We start from the raw sequence: 23930 nt of genomic DNA, 5'->3' as shown, positions 1-23930 counted from the left end.
AGTATCGACCACGAAAGGTGGATTACAGAACAGATGACGCTTGTTGTGCCTCTTTCTCTGGCGCGCCCTCCTTCGTTTGGCACTATTTAAAGAATTATTAAAGAATAAAAGCAGAAAGGTCACTGGTGATATATCTAACTGGATGCCAATAACTATCCGTACTTGTCGAACCATTTTCTACTGTTGTTCTTGCACTGCTAGCTGGAACTGGAGTCTTATCACACACACACTAAGACCAGCTGATGCATCACAAGTGCTTTTTCGTTTTTTATAAAAGAGTCCTCGGAATCACGTGTTTTTAGCTATATGCAGCGGGGACTTGTCCTTGCCGGACTTGCCTAGGGTTCATTCAACACACCTATGAAACGACACGGCGGGCACACAGTTACCTGCTAACTTAAATAATAATACCGCATCTTCCTAAATGTCTTCTTTATCTTTCATTGCTTATTTTCTTTATTCTTGATATTTGGCAGTAATTTTTGCCATTGCTGAAATTTGAACGTGCATAGTGGTGTGCATGTTAATTATGGTTACTATGGCAACGCACCCAGAGAGGTGTGCGTAAGCTGCTGCTCAGGACTGCATGTATGTTTTGTGACGCTGACACTTTTGTGATGTCTCGTTTACCTTGGAAAATGACTATTAAGGAGCAAGCAGTTCTGTTATGTTTAACAGAAGTTAGCTGCGCGACATCATAATGATTGTTAGTTATCCATGAGCTATAAACGTATACGGAACCGCTTGTCCCTAATGAAAATTAATTCTGCATATTTCTGCTGAAGCTGACTCTAACTGCTGATACTGTTGAACGCCATCTCAATTTAAATGTAATCACATCGGTCTAATTTGTATCATGTATAAAGCAGGCAATTAGCGACGCAGCAATCGGCGACGGTTGCGGGTGTATGCCATTTACGTTCTGCGGCGGGGTATTTGTAAGTACTCCCAGCTCGATACGCTCGGAGGGCTTCTTAGTGACGAATTCTCAGGATAGAAGATTGCAGCCATAGAGATGGTGGGGTCGTAATAAGGACGATCGTCCTGATGTGGTCGTTGTATGACTAGCAGTTTCCCATCGGCGCAGCCCCACCGCAAAGAAACCGTTCGTTTGATAGCTTTCCTTTCATCTGTCGTTCATATGCAACCTGCCCATTTAGTTTGTACCTCTAGTTTTTTCCTTCTTTTCTGTCCTCTTTCTATCGAGGAAGTTCACTTCTCTAACGACGTTCAAAAAGGCACCTACCCGCGTTACTACAATTATCCCTCTTCAAACTCGATTGTGCGTTTGATCACAGCTTGAGTTCGTTCAACATAAGGTTCGCTAACAAAGCAACCCCTCCGCGATGTCGCCATCGCCACGCCTATGCCAGACAAGAGATCGAAGAAGAACGATAAGAAAAAAGATTCCCTATGAGCAAGAAAAAAAGTACCAAGTTCTGTAATCATGGATGCAAATGAGCGCTTTCCGTGCCCCTCCCTGAGCGGACCTAAAGCGCTTCCTACGGCAATTTGCTTTTAGTCCCTGAGCGTTTCCTAGCGCCGAGACAGGCATCTTGTCATTCATGCGACACTAATATCTATTGCAATCGGTTTTATCGCGAATCTTACTGGATCTTTACAAGCCGTCCCACTTGGATCGTATCCTATCCTGACCTGACGTATGGTATTCAGCGCTAGTAAATTGCACCGCCAAAATCATGTTCCTCTCACCTGTCATCATTGACATACATAATATTGCATACTACATACCATTAGTACATACCATATACCGGGAGGTTTTGCAGGGACAAACAAATCGAAGCGATTTAGATGCTTTCATCAGGTTACTTGCAATGTGCGGTAAACGGGATGCCTTTGCTAGCGATTCAAGATGGAAGAGCGCGTCCCTTCTTGGAATCCTCGTCACGGTTATGTGAAGGACATTCTTTGCCTTCTAGTTGAACTACTTCTACAAGGTATTTGCTAACGTTCATTTCGTTTATTATAAGATCGCACTGTCGACCTAACTTTTTGATCAAACGCGTGTATCATATGTATATTCCAGCGTAACGCATATCTTCCGGTGCATGTGCCGCCTGGGTGGGGTTGTATCATAGGACAGTGGCATGAGGTAGGTTCATAGATGTCTTTGCTATGATGTGCTTCCACTGTCCTAGGCCCAATAATGCGTGGGGGTAAGGACAAATGGCAACTTTAATGCCCTTGAATTTGAAGAAGGTCGGCATTGCTGCACCAGCACACATAGAGACTGTAACAGCCTTTACTACGCGTTTGCTCCGACACTCTCTTGCCCGCAAGCGGAAGGCCTTGGTCTTGTGATGGAACGCGTAATGGCAGCGTGTGTGGCAGTTGTCTGCTGACGATAGAAACATGTCGTGGTTCAAGCTCAAAGCAGAGTATAAGCACACTTCGATTGATGCTGGAAATCAGCCGTCTGATAAAAAGCCTAATCGTAACACCGGATATAAAATTTAAAGTATAGAAAGTGGGCAAACACACCGAAAAGCTTTACTTCTACATTGTATTGCCTAGCAATATAACGTGGTATAAGCTCTATGATTTGGGAGAAACTTTAAAACGACACTTTACGCTTTAGCCCGCACCGGCGCGCACTCAGGCGGGACACCTGAAATATAAGCAGAAAATAGGAACATACTATGAAAACTCCGTACGTGTATATTACAATGAACGTTTGCCATTACAACAAAGTTAGCGTGCAGGTCAACTGGATCTATATCGTATCATAGACCAGCTATTAGTCTGGCCTTGAACAATGACGCCGGGTCGCTAGCCGCACCTAATTCTAAACTTCGAAATCATTCGTGATAATTCTTTTCATTGGCCGCCGCATTTGAATTGACTGTATCTTTATACACCAAGAATGAAGTTTACTCGGATATGAAACGGTTCGATTTAATGCCCACAAAGCTTTAGCTTAGTATTTTAAGGAATAAAACGTTATTCGAAGAACATCGCGGTGTAGATTAGCTGTTGAACTCGTCAAAATAAGAGGGGCAAAAGACAAACCATCCCAGACAATTTTAACTAAAAGCGTGCGCTTATCCCTATGCACCTGTTCGTGCAGTTCTATATGTTTAAGATATACATTCGTTTATTTCTCGAGCGTAGAACAAGTCGCTGTCGCCATTGCCCGCAACGGCAAGTCGCTGGCTATCCGAAATCCGTATCGATAGCTATTGGTAATTATCTATTCAGCCTTCGGCGCAGTGGCAATAGCTATCTCTAGAAAAGTGAGAACACAAATCGGGTGAAGGTAAGTGATTACGGCGAGCGCTAGATTCGGCCTGGAAAGCTACCGTACATGTCACTCGGCAACAGTCTCATCTGTTCCACACAAGAGAGTTACAGAACGGTATATTTAATTAACTACTTTCATTTCGAATAGTCTACCACCCATCAAGTCAGACTCAAGTGCGAGCTTTAAAGCAACACAAAACAGCGAACCGACGTAGCTCAGCTGATACCGTTCTCTTCTTGTCGTTCAGTAGGAGCTACAATACACAAAATATGCAGTAATTTAACGGTCGGTCACTCGTTTGAGTCGTGATTGCGCCCCCGCCCCACAGACCTCTAGTTTTAATTCAATGAATTCCTAGGAAGCTTAGGGCACTAGCTATTGCTGTAAAAGTAAGGCGGTCTGGGATTCTCGACGTGAAACAACAGCAGAGGTCGCTGCCGCTTCTAAAGCGATCAACAGCGCCACCCCGGAACACAGATTGCTTTTTGTGTGATGCACGCGTACAACTGACTTTCAGTCTAATTGCCCTAGTATGCGACAGAAACATACGCTGTGTATGCTCTTTTTTAGCTTTAGAAGCTGTTTCACAAACAATTGCACCTTTATCATATGAAACACCGTTATATTTGTTTAAATTTAGGTAATCAAATCAGGACGAGTTGTCATAGAAAGTGTTGTCTTTGGCTGCTTGGTCGTCTGTTCATCTTTATTTGAAGTTCATCTTCATGTCACACCTACTTCGAGTCACACTCATGTTTGCAACAGTACAAGGTTTTCGTTTGTTTCTGTTTGAACATTTCATTACTCTGTCCCAGCGGGGGGGAATCTTATCTTGTGTTGATCACGCGGGAACTTTTTGCTTATGAACTAAGATTTCTGTTAGCCGACACAGAACCTAGAGCCCTGCATTGTACAAATTTCATGTTCATTAAACACCTTGATCGATGCCCTATTTATATGGGACATGGTGGGGGCTGTAGTGGAACGCGGATAGCGTATTTTTACGTAATCAACCCATGGTAAAAAATACAATAAGAAATAGATTTTAACTAACACGGAAAGCGGAAATTACTTTTTCACGATAGTAGTAACAGCAAAACCTACGTACTAACCTCTATCAGGTTACACACGTATACCCTTAGATGACATTAAAATAATGTAATTACTTTGAAAGTACTGTATTTTGGATTTAAGAATAGAGTTCAAAGTCAACGTTCCTATCAAGCTCTAACTTAAGTTTATGTTAACCGAAACGTTATGCTACATTGCGTCAATAACTTTATTGACATTAATTATTTAGTAATCATGTGTCATTGGTGGGGTCTCGAATAACGAATAACATCTCCGGTAATTAGTACGTAGACCATAAAACATTCATGTCAATCAGACCGTATGCGGCAGTTTTTTACCGAAGTCGTAACACAAAAAGCACTATCCTCAGTTTTTTATGCATTACTACGGAACAAAAAATTGGATAATCTTTTTTGTGCTGCAAGAATAAAGCTCTCAATAAAACTATGCGCGAATTTTACAAAATAACTGAGTCGCGCAGCCACAACTATCTGCATGCCAAAAACTTGAATAGCCGAGAGTAAAGGTGCTCCGGGGTGTTGAGCTTAGTTCCCTGTGCTACACTATGAAGCATAAGATTAAAGCGACTCATCATTGAAACAAACTTATCTTTGTGCTTCGTGACTTTTAGAGACTCACCAACATATATAATTGCATTATGTAATCAAGGACGAAGCAAATTGGGACAAAATTGAGTGGAACTAGCCAATGTGCTGACCATTAGATCTGTACAAAGAATATAGCAGTGGCAGGATATCGGGATGCACACTTTCGGGACCGACCTTGCTCTAGCTTTATAAATCCCGGAACAACGTACGTTTGTTCTGAACTTCTACCGAATTCGTGGTATGCGGCAGCTTATCTAAACACTGTCATGTTTAACCCGTTCCGAAGACTTGTTACCTTGCTACAAGATCACCACTTTAATGGCCTTCCTGACGGCTGGATGTGAATTTAGTTGAACCAACGCAGAGACTTTCTCACGATTTCAACAATTACTTTCCGCCAGAGGTTCTCAAATCTCCACATACATACCGAATATGATAGATGAAGAAAGTTTGAAGAACCTGAAGAAGGAGACAAAAGTGGGATACTATGGAGAAAAGTTGGCATAACGAAGTGGGCAAAGTTTGATGAGTACCACCATGTGCCAGTGTGCTAATCGTCGTGATTGCAGATTTTTCTATGAAATGACAATGATAGTTATAGAAGGAAGATTTTTTCAAAGCTTGCCAAGAACGCTAATCCGCCATAGTTGTCTTCGATCAGTGTGTATTTCGAGTAAGCGCTGAGCTTAATGATAAGTCGGTTCCAACGCCATTGCGGATCTGAACGGGCTTGGTCTAATGCTCTCGATCCAGATAGCTCGCCGCACTCAGGTAGTGCACGGGTTCTATAAAGGTCTTTATGAATTTTCAAAGTTCCACTAGACAGAGCGTAAGTCATGGGAAAATGGAGCATGTGTCGCATTCGTTTTTACCACAGAACGCAATTCTCTGAAAATTGGAGTTCTCCGACAAACCTTTTAAACCTGCCACCTTCGACAACTTCATTCTTCCCAGTTGCTGTGGATGTGTTCATCGGCGCCGGCATCGCTGTCGGTATTACTGAGACGGCATCAGCTTTCTCGGCGTTGTTACTACTACTCGTTGTCGTCATCAACAGCTTTCGCGTGCATTTGCAGCCATGGCTGTTTGCTCGTATTGTGTTTCTGTGTTCGCTTATCCCGTCTTGTTCTGTAAACGTGGCGCGGCATGTATCGCACATCGGGACGCGTCGAGCTTTTCTTTACAAGGGTTTTCGCTGTTGTTGTTAGGCCGGTGTATATATAGAGCGCTCAGACCAAACATGTTTTATTTCGTACAAAGAAAGAAGATTCATCATATAGGATAGGGATGAAAAACAAACGCTGGCTTTTCTCATTGGACTAGTAACTTGTGATGCATGCGTTTGTATGTATGTTCCTATGTTGTATCGAAGGGTTCCAAAGATCCTATCCGGTTAACTGATGGCTGATGTTTGCGTTGGACTATTAGAAATAGCTTAGAGCCGATAAGAACGGCTAGTTTAGGGATGGGGTAACGACGCATGTGAATCGCCGACCTCATCAACAGCGCTGCAGAAGGCTCAGCAATAGCAGCAGGGGAATTCCGGAAAGATAGGGCACTTTAGGGGTTTCAACGGGCAAGTCAAGGCTTCAAATATGCACATTCTCTTTGTCGACTACTGGTAGGACAGGTTAAGGACTAGAGAGATCTCGAAAACGCAGCCGCCAGCCCTGCCGCAGGGATCGTTGGGTTGGTCTGTCACTGAGCCCTAAGCTTTCCCGCAATCCTTTCGTCGAAACTGAGGTTTCAGCGGCCAACCCTTAAACGCGAAAACCTTACTGGCTGCTGCGTCTATCCAAAGCACCAAAGGAAAGGCCTCCGGGATTTCGTTGTTTGTCTGTCCAAGCGAAGGGTCAGGCTACGTCAACCAACGGCACCCAAGTGAATCGATGGGCGGTAAGGCCTCTTCCGTCTCATGCCGACTGACCCAGTTGTGGCAAAAAAGCTATTACCACTCGAGACAGGGTTCGTTTTTTTATTTTTCCTCTGGTTTCCTTTGGGCTTTTGGTGACGTGCCTTATCTTACATCCTCTTACTAGGGTTGCGATGACGGAAACAGCAGCAGCAGTGGGTTTCTTCTGCCCTTGCTGTTGATGCTGCTGTCGTCCCTAATGCTACTTGTGCTATTCTGGCGACTGATGTTTTGTATAGGTTACTCGCAACGTATTTGTTCGTAGCAATGGAATGGCGCCTGTTTCGTAAAGCCCTTTGTGTGCAACTGGTTGCAGCGCTATTCGCAAGCCTCTCCTTCTGTGGAAAACGCCACTGACAGGCGGAGAACTCGTTCGCATCGAGCACAGCCCGAGCTGTACGTCCGGCATCGCCGTAAGGTATCCCATCAGGGATACTAGCCAGGCAGCCGTTGAACAAGTGAACCTATACAGCTGCGCCGCATCACTTTGCCTGATGCTTCCCCTTTTACCCTTCACCTTAGTGATCGATGGTGAGGCAGGGGTTTTGTCAATATCGCGACGATGTTAGAATGCGGGCGGGAAAACCGTCACCAGTACGTTTTTTCTATAGCTTTGTTTTCCGTGGGTGATACCCTGTAAGACGTTTTCTTTTTCCCGCCGCGCGTGTCCCAGGGATAGTCAGTCAAAACTAATAAAAACCGTTCGTTGACAGGTGCGGTATGTTTCAAAACCAGACTCAGGATAATGAGTATATGTATGGAAAGGATGATGGTCTAGTAAAAGAGTACGTACTAAATTAAATAATGAAAATTGATATTTAGTTGCAATGATGAGGCATTCTATGCGGGCCTGTTTACCTGTAGGTCGAACATATTGTGGCATTCAATATACGTTTGTCGTGTTGTGTCCACGTATGTGTTTATACGAAACAATAGAAATTTCTTCGACCGTCCTGAACCCGGTATCCACGACTTACGTAGCTTATGTTTATAAAGAACAAAAATCTAAACGCCAGAATTTCTACATATCTTCAAGCCGTCCATAATAAAATACGTAGACCTTTATTTGAGATTACATTTAAACAAATCAAGTCTACATCAGATACTGCTAATACCTAATGCTGAATACCTATTGTATCAAGTATTCCAAATAAGCAAAAACATAGTTAATCTAAATAGTACGTGTATATAAGTGCTATCTAAATAACCATGTAAGTTGATTCCGGTAAGTGACATACTTTGCATATGTTGACATAGGCTTTTCTAACGGACATGCTTATTCCATATAGTTGCTATTCACGCTGACTACGGCTTCACCTAAGTCACAAGCCCGTATGAGAACATCCCTATCCATACGTCTGAACGCCCCTAGAGTAGTGATGATCCTCGAGTCGACGTGGTCATGTCGGAACTTACTAGTCTTTGGCGCGATCACGTCCGACTCCTAGTAACTTTACGGATCGAAATCTGCAAATGTTGCAGGACGACTGCAGCTTTTTTGGTCCACGGGTTAAGCTAGACAGCCTTGTACTGATGTGCTTGTATAAGCGAATCCGTTAGTGAAAAACGTCTAACTCACCAATCGCCATCGTAACCATTTACGATTCTGACGATTTTTAGGATACCCAAATAAACTTTTTCGTTATTGTCGTTTCCTTTGCTAGGCAAACACCCGGGACAGGTATAATGACCAGAAGTTTTATTTCATATACAGGGGAGCATCTTTTATAAACTGGGTAAGCCAGCCGCCGTTCCTGCGATTGGTTTTGGCGTCTCCGGCAAATGTAATCGCTGCGTAGACAGCTTGCATATCCTGTCCTTGAAAGAACCGAGAGGCAAATATTGTTACAGAGGGTTTCCTGTCGTGTAAGCCCCCTTCTATGCTATAAGAACTTCTTTGTGCAGCCTCGTATTGATTGCAACCTATAAAACTAGTGCGGAAAAAGGAAGTTATTTTTTATATTGGTCACAATGCAACAGGACGTCTATTTCGGCTAACCAAAAACATTTATAATGTCAGTTCAATGTTTGCGGCATGCAAGTATTAAACGTTAGCTAATCTGCACTCGTAGTAGAGGATAAACTGTTGGCAAACCGTTTGTCCTGCCTTGTATTAAAGCCAGTCTACCAATACGTGTCCTTATATAGCGCGAACACCCTGCATAAACCTATATCTATATAATATGTACATATTCCTGCACCCACAAAAGTAGAGACATCAGGTTACAGATCGGCAAGTGATACTATATAATCCACAAGTGGTGTTACAAGTGGATGCGAAAATGAAACTACAAGACGATACAGAAGGTTATGGAAAGAACCTTTTTCGTACTCATCGTTGCTCTGGCGCTTCCGCTGCGTCAAAAGCATCGGGGAGCAGTGATAACGACGGAAATGGCGGCCATAGCTGTAGTAGTAGTAGTAGTAGTAGTGATCTTTTTCAACTGATGAAATTGGTAAGCCTGTCAGCTTCTCTGGCTGCTCAGTTGACTCGCAAGCAGTGTTCCTCGTCGTGGAAGAAAATGTAGGACAGGGGCTCTTACAATCCTATAATCATTGCTCTGATGAAAGCGGCCATTCTCAGCAGTTCTGATCTCGATGAGTGGAATAAGTTCGCTATACCAATTCTTCAGCTGGCCGCCGATAGATATAGAAGGCCGCAACGGGGGCAGCAAAGAGGAAAGAAGCAAAGTAAAACGGTAGCGAAGCTAGCAGCAGGTAATGACTAAAAATTGGTGTTATCGATTTTTCATAGATGAACAATCCGCTCTTACAGATACTCGAGTGAGAGAGTCAGCACGTCACACCTTTTCAAGTTAATCTAGAGAAAGAGCCCTTGGCATTATGGCAAAGCTAGGTGGTAAAGGGTGGGTCGATGCAGGACAAATATGATCGGGCCCACGGACAAGGATGAGCAAGACGCGAAAAAAAGACAAAGCAGGCGACATGCTAGACGAGAAGACAAAGGAAAAAATAGTATAGTCTAAAGACGGCAGGAGTGAGGAAAACGGCCTGAGAGACGCGGCAGATAGCAACAGGCAGAAGGCGGTGAGAAAGAGGTAGTTGGAGGGGACGAAATTTCACCGGCCATTCACCGATCTCCGTGGACGAAAGTCAAAATGTCAGGTGCAGTAATAATAGTATGAAAGCAGAGAATGATTAGATTGACATCGTATTTTCCAACCACAACATGATATCCGTCACCGCCGCCTATTATTACAAGTAGCGTTATAGCTGGCGCTAGTTGTACCAGAACGGGCTATCTGCTGGCTAAATGTTGCATAGCGATGCGGTACATTCTCATCTAACAGCCTTGATAGTACCGGCAGGAACATCAGCATTATGCCAGATGTTTAGCTTTGAAATGCAGAAAATGACGGATGAGCAAAAGGCACGAAAATAGATGTATGTGTAGGTATTGAGCCATGATTTGTAATGATCAAATGATAAAATCGAGGCACGATTGTGTGTGTGAAGAAGTGTGAAGTACTGAGTGCGAATGTAGGAAAAACAGAGAGGAAAGCTGCTAGGGGCGGTTGATATTGCTCGTCTTTTCCTCGTTTCCTTTGTGTTACATTGGTAGCGTGATAGCGTGTGAAAGGTACGTATTAGATTGCTGCCTAAACAGATATTTTGACAAGCACGCACTAATCAACGCTAAAACGGCGACATGTATTCCAAGGAAATGCAAGGATTCTTTAATACACACATAATGTTTGTGGCCCATATATGTATTTGTGTATGGGAGAGCGCAGAAAGGTGCCAAAAAAGACTTCGTACGCATATGTTTATAGGCGTGCGTATTATTTACGTGGGCATAAAAACGTCCTAAGGCACGTAAATCCTTCTTACCGAGAAATGAGAAAAAAAGCATATGTTCCGTTTTGTGATGGAAAAAAATATAATTGATTGAAAAGTACAAATGAGCCTCAATTAGAAAGAGTAGGTGCTTCAGTGTCCGAGTATCGAGAAGTAGCTTTCCCTCTCGTGTTCCATTGAAGGAGCATGACATCACAAAGAAAGCATATTCGTGCCGTACTACACCTATGAAAAGCATGTAAAGAAAAATCGTTTCTTTTCTAAATTTATTATCTTAATATATTGACTGCAAGAAATAGCGAAGTGCAGGCAAGGACGAACGTTCGAGCGTTAACAGTCCCTACTCAAACAACGTGTGCAATGATAAAAGAAGGTACTATCCACATGCTTTGATTGTTTGTTCAACAATTTTTAAGACTTTTAAGACAACTTTTAACTTTTCAACTTTTAAGATGAATGACAACACATTGTCATTCATCTTAAAAGCTGGGGCCTTTTACCCTCTACCATTCCTGCCGCGTTATAGACTACAGACGCTTGCTTTTTGTAGGCTGGATTACACATTTATTTATTTTACCTTAAGCTCGTTAAAATGAAACGATATTCAAAACAACCCTTAAGAAACTGAAGATATTGGCGTCCATATTCTTTTAGAGCTTCACTTTCTGATGACCGGAACGAGGTTCTGAAATTGGTAAAAATAAAGAACACTTTTTATGCACACAAAAATTGCGTGGTTCGTTTTTTATGGCTACAGTAAGCCATGCATACTAGTTAGATATTTGGTAGGTTTTGTTGAAGGTATTACGGGCCTATAGTATGAAGATTTTTATATGCCACTTAATAGAATAGTATTTTCCAGACGGGACAGCCGCGAAGTCTCACTATGGCAATATGTTGCACGAACAACTGTTATTCCTGTCGCGTCCTGAAGCGTCTAGAACGCAACGTCCCAAAAGCATCCTGCCTCGAGTATTAATCAAAGTGTAAACGTTAAACATGTATGGTTATATTTAGCATATTTAATAGAACAGAACAATTACAGAAGCGAGATGATTCAGTAGTTGCTAGTACGATGTGTATGTATGTTTCTTTATGGAAATTACGCAGTACCTTGAATCTATTCTTCTTGCTGTCGATCTAAAATTCGTTTGGTCTTACGTTTATACCATATTAAGAACATGGTAGAAACGTGAACGCCAAACGTTTAGTGAACATCCTATATCCGGTAAACTGCAGCGAAGATGCGTGTGGCTCAACTCTGGATATCCCAATTTAAATGTCTGTCAATCATTGCATTCATACAATTTAACCGTTTATAGAGATTTTTTTTGTAAACTTTCATATCGCCGTCTTGTTTTTCATAAACAGCATGCAACAGATATATGACGTTGCGTAGCAGGCCTTTGCCCCGATAAATATACCAGGACGTTCAGCTGGATACGTGCACGTTATATCATTCGTTGAAGATAGCAATTTTGTTTTTACTACTACTACTACTACTACTACTGCTGCTGCCGCTGCGTGTTATGTTCGGTCGATAATAACTGTACGACAGGAACGATACGCATTGGTGTAATTAATTGAAGAACTTACAAAAAAACGGTCTCGCAAAGCCAAGATATCGCCGTTTTCTATTGTTATTATTATTGTCTCTATATTAAATCGCTGAATAAGTTATCAAAAAAATATCTATGTATATATATGTAGTGGTGATGATGATGTTTACGTTTGAATTAACAGCAAGCATTACAATCGGAGGCTCAAAGACTATCACCTAATTAATGAATTCACAAAATATCATTATGTTTGGATACATGAGGGAAGACTCTCTTTGAATGGAGCTTTGCATATGACAGACGAACGCTAGAAACGTTGAGTGAGAAGCTAAGAAGCGCAGAGTCGGACTATTCGTTTTCACCAATGGTATTCATCCAAAAAAGCCCTTGATATTAACAATGAGAAAGGTCTGTTTTGTGCAAAGGAGTTACACTTTACCTTCTTAACTTATAATGAATAGGAACCGCTCTGAGCATTGGCACGCTCTCACACAACGTTTTCTAACCCATCACACCCTGACTCTATGAATTCCTCGTATTGCTCTAGAAGCAAAAGAAAGAAGAAAAAAGCAAAGCTGTTCTATCTTTTCTAGACAAATCTGAATATCGTTGATAGGGTTGAGGCCGAGCATCACCGATAAAATAATGGACCCTCGGTACAGGTATTGATCGTATTAGGTTTTAGCTCTGTGCACAATAAAGTCTTTACTCTCTACAACTAAATATGCAACCGGCTAGTAGATAGTAAACAAAGAAGTGATATACCATGGAAAGATTGGGCGACAGGTAACATCATTACACGCTGTTTATTAATAAGGGGAAAGGCCGTCAATGACAACATTAGAATAATGATGTTTTGTCGCTAACCATTTGTTGAAAAAACAAGACATTATCTCAGCTTCCTTCGTCGTATTATTGCTAGTAATATTGCTTTCTAATTAAAACAACACACATAGTTCGTGGAACTCGGAACTCTCTTTGTATACAGTAACATATATATATATATATAGAATATAATATAATAATTAATACATATGTACATAGAAAGCACTGCTAGCTATAGCAGACGATTTTCCCACAGTGTGGTCCATGTACAAATATAATGTAGAGAATATGGTTAGACACATTTACTAACGAAGGCGTGCTGGCGTTAATATTAGTTAGATAATTTACAAGCCTTGATTTCAAGCTCTAGCTTAAAAACATCTTTGGATACTCTCAATCAATTAGCTAAGAGAGAAAGAGAGTTGGCTAAAGCTCTAGACTTTCCCTTGCTCGTCGTTACTGTTTTGTTTAAAAAACTTTAATTTCGGCAGCTTTTTTATGGGCGGGGCTACTTGAGTCTTGGCTGAATTTCCTCTGTTTCTGGAATGCACGTGATTACCTTCAGCCGACCGTGCATATCCGAATACGTCGCGTTCACACAATCAATATGTCCGCTGAAGGCCAAGGCGCAGACAACTTCGCTACGTACGCTAGTCGAGTCGGTCTTTGGCTGACTTCTATTAAAAAAAAAAAACATTCTTTAAGTAAAATAGCCTTTACAAATGCACACGTCTCATGGGCTTAAATTTGTAAGCGGTTTGATTGAAGCAAGTCAAACGATGCAAAAAGCTTTCAAAACATCTCTAGTTTAGTTGCAGCTGAGACAAATATATGAACGGTAGACATGAAATAATTTTCCAAGCCGCAAAGAAGTGAAGCGAAATTTATCAATAATGAATCCTACATCCAGATAGTTTTTTGCGGGAGGTTCAAGGAACGACGGAGATGTACTTTGTTGTTGATCTATGTAGCAACAAAATAATAACTTACGCAGGAACGCTGTTACAAACTGAAGAATGTTACTGGACTGAAAGGCCCCCAGTCGTTAGATGGCGGCAGGTGACAGGAAGAGGAAGCCAGAGGCAAACAGAATGCCAGACTTCTGTGTTTCTCGATTCCGAGAAATGTTTTTAGTTAGGTTGTTCAGCTGCTGTCGCTGTAGTCTTTTGTTTCTTCGTGGAGGCAGGAACGCCAGTATCCATCGAGCACTATTGAAACAACTCTGTCTTATTCACACAACTCATTTGGGGGGTTTCCTTCCTTGCAGCGCCACGCAGAAAAAAGCTGTGACCCGCTTGAGTTACCTATGAAGATATGCCAATAGCAGAAATGGCGGTCACGGCTTTATACCGAAGGCAGGATTTTGACTAGCAAGATGCAAAGGACCACGACTCTATGTACAAACGAAGCGAACTGTTTATGATTTCGTTTTTCTACCATATGCAGGATCGGAACTGTTTTATATATTTCCAAAGAAATACAGGGTGTAAATGCTTTCGCCAAGAGCACTGCTAACGTAAAAGGAAAGGCAGCGGCACAAGATATACCCAGCTTACCGTCTAGAACACGAAAATCGGTATGTTCAAGTAGATAGAAAAAGACTTTTCAAGCTGGCCGACATTTTTTTGCTAAAAAAAAAAATCCAGGATCTGAAGTGCATAACAATGCGAATGTTCAATAATATCATATAGTGCGTTGTCATAGGCGTGCATAGTAGCAGATTCAGACAGCCGCATGAAGGGAGACAGGATAAAACAAGCTGAATCGTGATCGTATGATACCAACATTGGCACAATGGAAAAAGATCGTTACTTTTACTAATCTTATAAAATAGGCCGATTCTGTGGTAAAAGATGTGGTCATGTTCAAGTGATTTGTTCGGCGCATGTGCTTGCCACATAGTTGTTAGCAGACATACACTGTTACGTATGGATAAATTATTGAATTCGGCCGACTTGCAGGCCAGTCGGATCGTGGACAATTTGCTCTAATATCTTCTTAGCTGTTTCGATATTGGAATACATTACTTACTTATATGACACGGTTCCATAAGAGCAAATAGCGTCATGGGGTCGAGTTTCACAAACAAGACGACCATAATATTGGCACGATCAATACATGCAGTAGCAACTAAAAATGCCCCGCGTTTTTTTTTTATCAGAGAGACAAACGGTCAATAGAAACGTGTCCGCTGCTCTCTGGGGACCTCTGCACCACCATGACACACCGCAAATGAGCCAGAAATGATAATTTCTATCGAGACGATCTGATTTAGTAGAGCACGGTACGAGGCCGCTTTCGAATTCCCATACTTACACTCTACTGAAAGCTGCCAGCCTGAGTTTAATATGTGAACTAAGCTTTGGATGCTGACACTCTTCCGATCTCGTTGTCAAACGTCCTACCCTCTGCGGGTTCTCGCCATTTGCCCAGCCGCTGTAGCCAGGCGAAGTGAAGGGTACGAAAGTCGCAGCTTCTTCTCAGTTTTGCATCGGTGCTGGAAATAAGATAGCAACTGCAGAGAATAATAGAACGCGTGAGAAAGCGATCGTGAAGTACGAAATAACGGAGCATGAGTTTGTGCAAATTTTATTTTCAGCTGTAACATACACAGGTAGACATATAAATACGTCGTATGCGATAGTAAATTGGTTTTTTTCCGTTCAGCTGTTACGCTAAGAGCTCAGATCTAAATTAGTGTGGAATGTCTGCGAATTATATATTTTTTGGAATTGATGGAGCATTGTAGACGAAAGTAATTAGTATAATGGCTGCTATATACCGTACTGTGTGCGCAATCCGTGGATCTAAAAATTCAACCACTTACTTTAGGCTCTACATAGCTAATTATCCTATAACTTAAATGTGAGGTCGTTAGATAAACGTTCGTATGGCGTTTCCAATGACTGCATATATATTAGCTACGATTATGATTGTATGTTGAGCACGACTTTTAGTATTACTTAATTTCATGTACCAGTACTTGCTTCATACTGCCTCGTAATTTTCCAGGTACGGAGATATGGTCCCGGATACAATAACGGGCAAGATCGTGGGCGGTGTGTGTTCATTGAGCGGTGTGCTTGTGATTGCCCTGCCCGTTCCAGTCATTGTGTCGAACTTCTCAAGGATCTACCATCAGAGCCAGCGAGCCGATAAACGAAAGGCTCAAAAGGTAAATATTACGTCGCCAGTGACGTTCATATTCGTACAGTTGTATTGTAGATTTGAGGGGCATCACTTGATAAAATTATTGCAATATACATATCACTGATCGATTAGCTGGTATCATTTCGAGAAACAGACAATCGTTGTCAACGAAATCGCTATACAGCTATACAACCTATATCGCTATACAACTACCTGATGGGTTTTTACTAAACCGACATTCGAACATATGATCTGGTTCCTAAGTATACCAGGGAATATCTGTTATCCGTCAATATCAAATAGGCCAGTAATAAGTTCTTGAAAGACATACCTTGAAAAAAATTCACAGTTTTGTGGAAATGACCCGCAACGCGTTAACATTAAACGTCGGCACTCAGAGAAGCGAATTTGACAAAGTTCTTGCTGGAGTTTTAACACGTTTTTTTTTCCCTACTCGAAGAGTCAACATAGCCCCTCGTTCCATTAACTGCTGAAACACCGCCGGGTCGGTTACGTCTTCTTGGATCTTTACGAGACAGCTAAGTTTGTGCGATTATTCGGTACTACAATTTTGTCCATATTATAACTTTGTACATATCTTCCTGGCGCAAAGAAAAACTATCAGTTCTTATTGAGGCACTAGACGAAATGTCGTATGATCAGCGACAGACACGGCCCCATCCGATCCTTCGAAGCTGGAACTGGGACGCCACTCTTTGATGAAGGAGAACACTTGCGCTGAGTATCCAGATTAGAGGAATTTTTTTACGTTTCTTTCTCACTTTTCTTTCTGTCATGAAATCGATATTCGAGGTAACACATAGCCCGTACGAAATCCTCAACTTGATATTAGTGATAACTAAACGCATTGCGTTCGGTCGGGTTTGATGTAATTCCGAAATGTCAGACACCAGAATCGTTTAACTGTTTCTGTCTGGGTCAGGGGTAGTTATGGATCACCCCCTGTAAAAGTAACGTCATTCGTGTTTTCACATCTCTACAAAAATCAACTCAGCTTGTCTTGAACATCTTTATCAATATGCTTGACACAATGTATTCTTTATCATTAGCTTACCCGTTTATCGCTAATAGGCCACATCATCATTTGATCCTGAAGTACTCATTAATGTTCTAACTGGCAAAGCTGAATGATTATGAAGGCTCTGCAAGAAGTGGCCATTCATTCGATGCGATTACAGGAGATTTTTGTCAAAGTCCACATAAATCCGGTAAACGTTGGGCAGGTTACTAACAGCGAATCGACGCGCACAAAACCGATCCCGCTTCGGGTGTGACTGACTATAGACACAGAGTGAAATATACCAAAATCACTATATAACGGCTTTGTAGTTTAACACCGCCATATACATGCCTGTATACTCATCACTGAGCAAAGTGTAAAAATATGTTTCTCGCCTTATTTGAATATTGTTGTAACAGTTGAGTCGTCCAACCTAAACATTTAAGCTTGAAGCCTTTTAAAATATAATGTTTTAAAAAAAAAGGAACCGCTTGCGGAAATTGCTTTTGGCTAGCTGTAGACGTCATGGGGTTCGCCCACATTTCAACATCTGACAGTTTGTTTGCGATTTTCTTTTCAATCTTAATTTTCACCAAGGAAGTAAGTTGGGCAGGACGGTATGTATATCAACTCTTTGGCAATGCCCCAGACCTAATATGATGGAGCTTTTAATCCTCCGGAGAGCCTCAAGCTTCGGCTTGCAGTCTAGTCAGGCAGGTCGAAGCAATCAACCTCGTTGACAGCTTTTTTTTTTTTTAGCTTTTATAGTTTCACATCGATGCACGAACACAAACCAAAATAAGCCTGATTTTGAGGTAGTTGAGTGTGAGGTCTTTATCGGGTCTCTCAATGTGCATGGCCTACTTGATAAAATAAAGTGAGCTTTGGTATTGTATACGATATGACAAACCCATCATGCTCCTAAGTAGCAGCTAAATCTACCAAGCGTTAATTTCAATCTACTGCTAAAGAATACAGTAGTATAACATCGAAGTTTTTTGATGACGTTTGTTTGTACGAAGAGCTTTTCTCGTTCACCCGAGGTGGAGTGGATAGGTAGGTGGCTCTTTATCAAAGGTCCATATACACTTTCAGTCCATCTATAGGTATGCTAAAACGTGTTCGTTGATTTTGCATAACATAAAAACGGGACAATTGTATCTTATCGACAAACGTGTCGTAACAATCAATTCCCATTACTGGCTCTTTGCTATATCGCGTCCCTTCATGCATAACTGAATCATTTAACATGATATTTTTGATTTTGTGTTGTATCAACTGGCAACATTCGACAACTTATAGAAGGCGCGAATGGCGCGTATCCGAATAGCGAAGGCTACAAGCGGAGCAGCGTTCGTATCAAAAAAGAAAGCGGTTGAAGCAAAACTGGCCGAACAGGAGTCCGGCCAGGACATCGATGATGGACCTGAAGACATCTTCGAGCTGCAACATCATCACCTATTACGATGTCTCGAAAAGACCACGGTACGTAGCAAACAGACAACACGTATACAAAAGTGATGGCGCAACGAATAGCATATAGTTATGGTACGATAAAACAGCTTCAATAGCCCAAACACGTTACGACAACAAGTTATCATAAGAAAAAATGTAATATTTAGGCGGAACTACATAGGGCTACCTGCGCTACGCTGTGAAGTCCTATTAGATTCACCAAAGGTTAAAATCAAAGATCGTTGCTATGATAAATCGAATATATCCATTGATTATTATCTCCAATAATACGTGCTTTGCAAGAATTCTCGTAAAAGAAGGCTACCTTAAATCGTTACGTAGAATTAGTTGCTATAATTAATTTACTAGGCAGAAAAAGCATATATTTAATAAGTTAAGTGAATCGACAGCATTAATTTTCTCTTTAAATTTTGTTACGGAAAAAATTAATTTTACAAAGGTTTTGTGGATTGCCCTGGTAAACAAGCAAGTATAGCAACACACGATCGTTGAGACGAAACATTTCGGCCTATTCGCAGCTCATTATAGGGACGTTATGTATTTAGCACCATTTTCTGCTACTCTATACTGGTTGGTGATTCCTGTTTCATCGCCCTGTACGGCTTTCCCATTCAGCGAGTGGCGGCTTTATGGTGATGCAGTGCGGTGACCCTGAGCCGGGGACAGTCAGGGCCAGCCGGTGAAGGCTGCGTCTATAAATGGCGTTGCCAGTAAAAGCCAGCCGTTCCCAAAAATTCGTCTGCTCTAATGTCAGCCTTTACTTCCTCAGCATTCAACGATATCTAAGGCTACCCTATTTGTACCGCACGCCGAAATTTCTTTCGTACCTCCTATTCAGCGATGCCTTGACAACGAGCTAGCCTATCTGTGTCATTGGTGGGAGCCCGAAGAGAGGCTGGGTTAGGGGAGGGAGCACTCTATAGAAAAGGGGGCACCTACCACCGCCTTGCCGCGGACGCTGAATGGCATGGCTTGCCCGTAAGTCATCATGAACTTGGCATCATGCCAATCCTTCCCAGACTCAGTTCTACAAACTCTCGGCCCTATGGCCCCGTGTGAAAAGCCCTGTGAGGTTCGATCGTCGCAGACGAGAGTGAATCGTGTGAGACTTCACTATGGGCTTAACGCGTGCCACACTTTTTTCCGCTGGCCAGAAAGCGTATTTTCTCGCTTTCTAACTATGAGAAGGCATAGCTGCGGCTAAAGCTATCTCGCTTCCTATTTTTCTGTCGCTCTGACCATTGTAGAGCTGCTTGTGACCTATCCAGTAAATCCACCCAGTATTGTTTGAGACACATATTTAACTCTTGCATAATATTAGCACCATAATAAAATCTCAAACAGGAATACAAACCAGTATAGGACGGATGCAGAGAGAGAATTGACTACGTGAAGAAGCGAGACGGAAATGTAGGCCTCCCTGTGCTATGAATATGTGATAGTTCTTATATTTTGGTCCTGTCAGGGTTGTTGTACTTTCGTCGTCGTTGTGTTATTCTCTCGGTGTCCCCTCTCCATTATGTTACGATATTATTCAACGATATCTTGCTATCACTGTAATATCTTTAATGTCTATAAATGCGCTAGCTACAGAGATACAATTCTGATACACGTATCTAAGCGAATAGAGCACGTAGCATCTTGGTAGAGAGCAGTGGACGAGTTCTCTAAAAGAGAGAAATTAGCTTGTGATGAACGCAAATGGCGACCAGGTTTTCCTCAACTAGGTTTTCACTTAGCCTCGCCTAACCTGCGTCGGGTTGGCCTCCTCGACGTCCTTTTAACTGTGCCCCGTGCATACAGGGAGCAAGAACCATGCTCCAGTGAGCATTTAGCTAACTATTTCTCTCGGGCTATCCCAAAGAATTGGTGCGTTTCCGCCTTGTGTAATTGACCTCGTTACTTACCTGAAGCAGCAGAAACATGCTGTGGGTTACGATGAACCATAATAACACTATACGTTGTTTCTCTCGTGATAAAAATGAAAAGAAGTTCGAACAGGCAGGCTGATTTGTTTTACGACCTTTTGCTTTAGTCAGAACGAAGCGCTTACTACGCTACTACCGCCTGACGTGACCGTACAGACGACCACAGTAGCGGCAGCGTCTGCCTGAGACGGATCGATGTTTTCCAGGCACAGGTCTCTATCAGAGCATTCCACCCTAGGTTTGGGTAAAGGGGCATTGGCCAAATTAATATTTAATAGGTTACAGCAGGAACATATCTGGCGCCTCTATACCTTCTCCCATATTCAGAACTTATTTACAGAATATACTTCAGAATTACTGCTCTGTCACTTTATCCACCCTTGACCTTGCTGCATTTAGCATCAAATGATTGGTTAGGGCAAGTGGCCTGCAGATCAAAGCTAAACAACAAAAATATACACTGCCTCGATTTGGCCAAATCTTAGCCACAGTCAGGCTCAGCAGAAACGCCGCCAGGATCGGACCAGTACTGAATAGTCTGAAGATACACAGAATGATGGTTTCAAGGGACAAGCTTACAAGAATTTCAGTGGAGGATGCTTATATTTGGTTTTTTTCGGGTCGCCTATATAAATATCATATAGCACATTCGATTATAACAATAAGGTTTAAATATCAAACAACCCCTTTGCTACAATCTGTAAACAAGCAATTCCAGAAGGGTTACAAAATCGAGCTTTTGGCTTATACAAGCGTTCACCACGGCTCGACACGCGTATTAATGTCGAGGACATTTAGCGAGTAAATTTTTTATGGGACTGCTGTAAATCCCTACTGGTATACATAAAAATCCGCGTGGGCTGGGTCCTTGATTTCAGCAATATTTAAGTTCAACGTTCTAGTTGTACAGATTTGAGCGACTCTTTCGCCGAACATAAAACTCGAAGCATTTCAGGACCCTTGAACATAGTGAAGACTTTACCATTCATTGTTTCCCTGGATGTTAGAACGCTGGGTCCTCATTATATTCGTTTGCATCATACGCAGATTCTTTCGCAACCTCGTCAGAGCGATAATTCTTTACCGTATTAAAGTTCCGATGAGCTCCATCTAGGCAGACTCGCTGGCATGTACTACTAACACTTTGATGCAAAAGAGTGCCATAGCTTATTTCAAGAATATCGTGTAACAATGTGTGTAGCAAGCCTTGAGCATCAGCAGGACTTGTACAAAAGGGGGGTGTGTGACGCTTTCTCTTCAAGCCCAGGTATTGTTCGCAAACGAGTCCTTGAAAGCCTCGGAGTTTTAGACGCGTATACAGGCGGGCGTGGACAGACCTTGTTTTCGTAGACGGACGTAAAACTCGAAATATGGAGGCTGGTTACAGAACCGAAAGCGATTAATTGTACATATTCTTGCCTATACTGTTTTCTGTAGATAACAATCTACTTCCCTTTGTTTAAACTAATAGTGTGCATATGTATGTATTCTCTCCGTTCGCAGGCCACGACTTCAACACTACAATATTCACAGTTAAATAGAAATGATTAAAGGCACAAATGGCTGGGTGTTTGCCTTGAAACCGCTTTTAAAGGTGTATGCAATAGGAAGAAGACTACGATTATGATTCATATTTTTCCCGATTCGTCCGTCTAATGGAGCTCCAAAACTGCTTGATTATTACTAAATATTTCATTTACCTGTTTATCATTTACTATGTTCGCGAAAGTAATGCTTCTACTACATAGATACCAAAATACACTTGTTCAGATATCACAGGATAATAAGTTTCTGTAAGGCTTTCCTCGTCGAGAAACATTCGATCAAAAAAGCGGGTACAGGGGCCTTATAGCTAATGACAAAGGACCGCCTTTACTCAAAGCACCCGTCATTGAAAATAAAGGCGCAATAGCAATCGCATGTCCTTATAATTAACTGCAAAGTTGACGATTTAGCCAAAATATATATAGATACTCAGTAAAATAGCATCACAGCAGTACATAGCTGCTGTAGTCAAACAGTTTAGCGTTCCCCAGATGTTCATGAAATTGATAGAGGAGGGAAAAAAACAACTATCCACAATATAGCAGATGCAAGTGACTGCCATTGCTGTGGCCGCCGCGGCCAAACCTTCTCAAACGGCTGTTAATTCTAATGTGACAGTGGACGAACCGGCAGACAGTTTCTGCGCGATTCGCTCCTCCCAACGGCTCCTCGTTTCTAGCCGACGGGTCAGCGGAGGGACGTGACCAAAATGCCATTACTATGAGCTTCCTTTCATTTTACGGTCACGTTGGACCATTACTCTATTGCGACCAACTGCTTGAGTTCCTATAGACTTCCGCTATTGCATAGAGGTGACAGCGCCGAGGCGCCAAAAGCCGTTAAAGAGTGGCTGGCCGTCGACGACATTGACGGGTGGCGTTTGTGATCAGTTGTATTACTAATAAAAGAAAGGCAGGTCATTGGGCTGGGATGAGCAAGGCGACTTCGCGAGTGGCTGGTGACAGACATTTGCTATTATTATCTTCCTGGCCCTCTCTTCGACAACGTAAATGCTCAGTCTAACAGGCTGACCGATAAAGTCAGATGGGCCAGATTCAGTAACAGCTAGAGACCAAACCACAATCACGGCTACAACTACGGATGACAGCTTCGAGTTAAAATCAAAAGAAGGGAAGTAAAACGAGCAGGAAAAGGGGAGAGAGAGCGACCTAGAATCAACATCCGCCGCAAGTCAGCAGTCGGAAATGTCCTAATACGAAACGTGCGGAATTGTAGACGGCGTGCACGAACGTGCGATAATAAGAAACCGGCGGGTGGTGAGCAGAATAAGGTCGAACTAAAGTTATGCCAGTCTACATACAATGTACAGAATAAAATGGGGATGAGAAATAGCAAGGGGAGAAAAACCTATGGGGATGATTTTGTGAATAAAGGACTTTTTGTTGGGCTTATTCCATTCGCTCTTTCATTTGATGAAAGGTTCAGATCACTCAACAATCATTATAAAGGAAAAGAGAACATAAAAAACAGGGCAACAAAAAGGCAGGGGGAAGAAGCGACAGTAAAGTTATGGCAAAGGCACCCGGCATCGACTCATTTGTGGCTTTCTCAAATGAGTCTTTTGAGATTCCTTTGCTGCCTCATGAGGTGCAGGAAACCGGCCGCAGAAGTTCCAGTGATTTAAAAAGTCAATGTTTTTATTTCGGGTACAAGTAGTCTTAGCTCATTCGTCTTCGAACTCCGCTTCCACGGGTCCCTCAATAGCCACGTGTTTCACTTGATAATTAGCAACT

At 42.1% G+C, this 23930-nt stretch overlaps 1 protein-coding gene and 1 long non-coding RNA gene across 4 annotated transcripts in view; one reads left to right on the top strand and one right to left on the bottom strand.

Moving 5' to 3' along the window:
* Positions 1-23930, top strand: part of LOC111259568 (potassium voltage-gated channel protein Shal) — a 55522-nt gene that overhangs the window by 11118 nt on the left and 20474 nt on the right. For both annotated transcript variants that reach the window (XM_086967950.1, XM_022831701.2), the window contains exons 2-3: positions 16069-16231; positions 18530-18712. In XM_086967950.1, coding sequence (XP_086824076.1) covers positions 16079-16231; positions 18530-18712 — 336 coding nt within the window. In that variant the 5' untranslated portion in view covers positions 16069-16078. The remainder of the gene's footprint in view (positions 1-16068; positions 16232-18529; positions 18713-23930) is intronic.
* On the bottom strand, positions 9862-15565 carry LOC111259570 (uncharacterized). 2 transcript variants are annotated; one of them, XR_002679707.2, is made up of 4 exons: positions 15373-15565; positions 14047-14360; positions 13616-13733; positions 9862-11357 (listed from the first exon to the last, which is right to left on the bottom strand). It is a non-coding gene; the product is annotated as an uncharacterized LOC111259570 (long non-coding RNA). The 2 variants fall into 2 exon arrangements; XR_002679706.1 differs by lacking the exon at positions 9862-11357 and having other exon boundaries at positions 13056-13733.

This window comes from Varroa jacobsoni, unplaced genomic scaffold, assembly GCF_002532875.2.
Source record: "Varroa jacobsoni isolate VJ856 unplaced genomic scaffold, vjacob_1.0 scaffold_346, whole genome shotgun sequence".
Taxonomy (NCBI): domain Eukaryota; kingdom Metazoa; phylum Arthropoda; class Arachnida; order Mesostigmata; family Varroidae; genus Varroa; species Varroa jacobsoni.
Note: the sequence above shows the minus strand (reverse complement) of the source record. Positions and strands in the feature narration are given on the sequence as shown.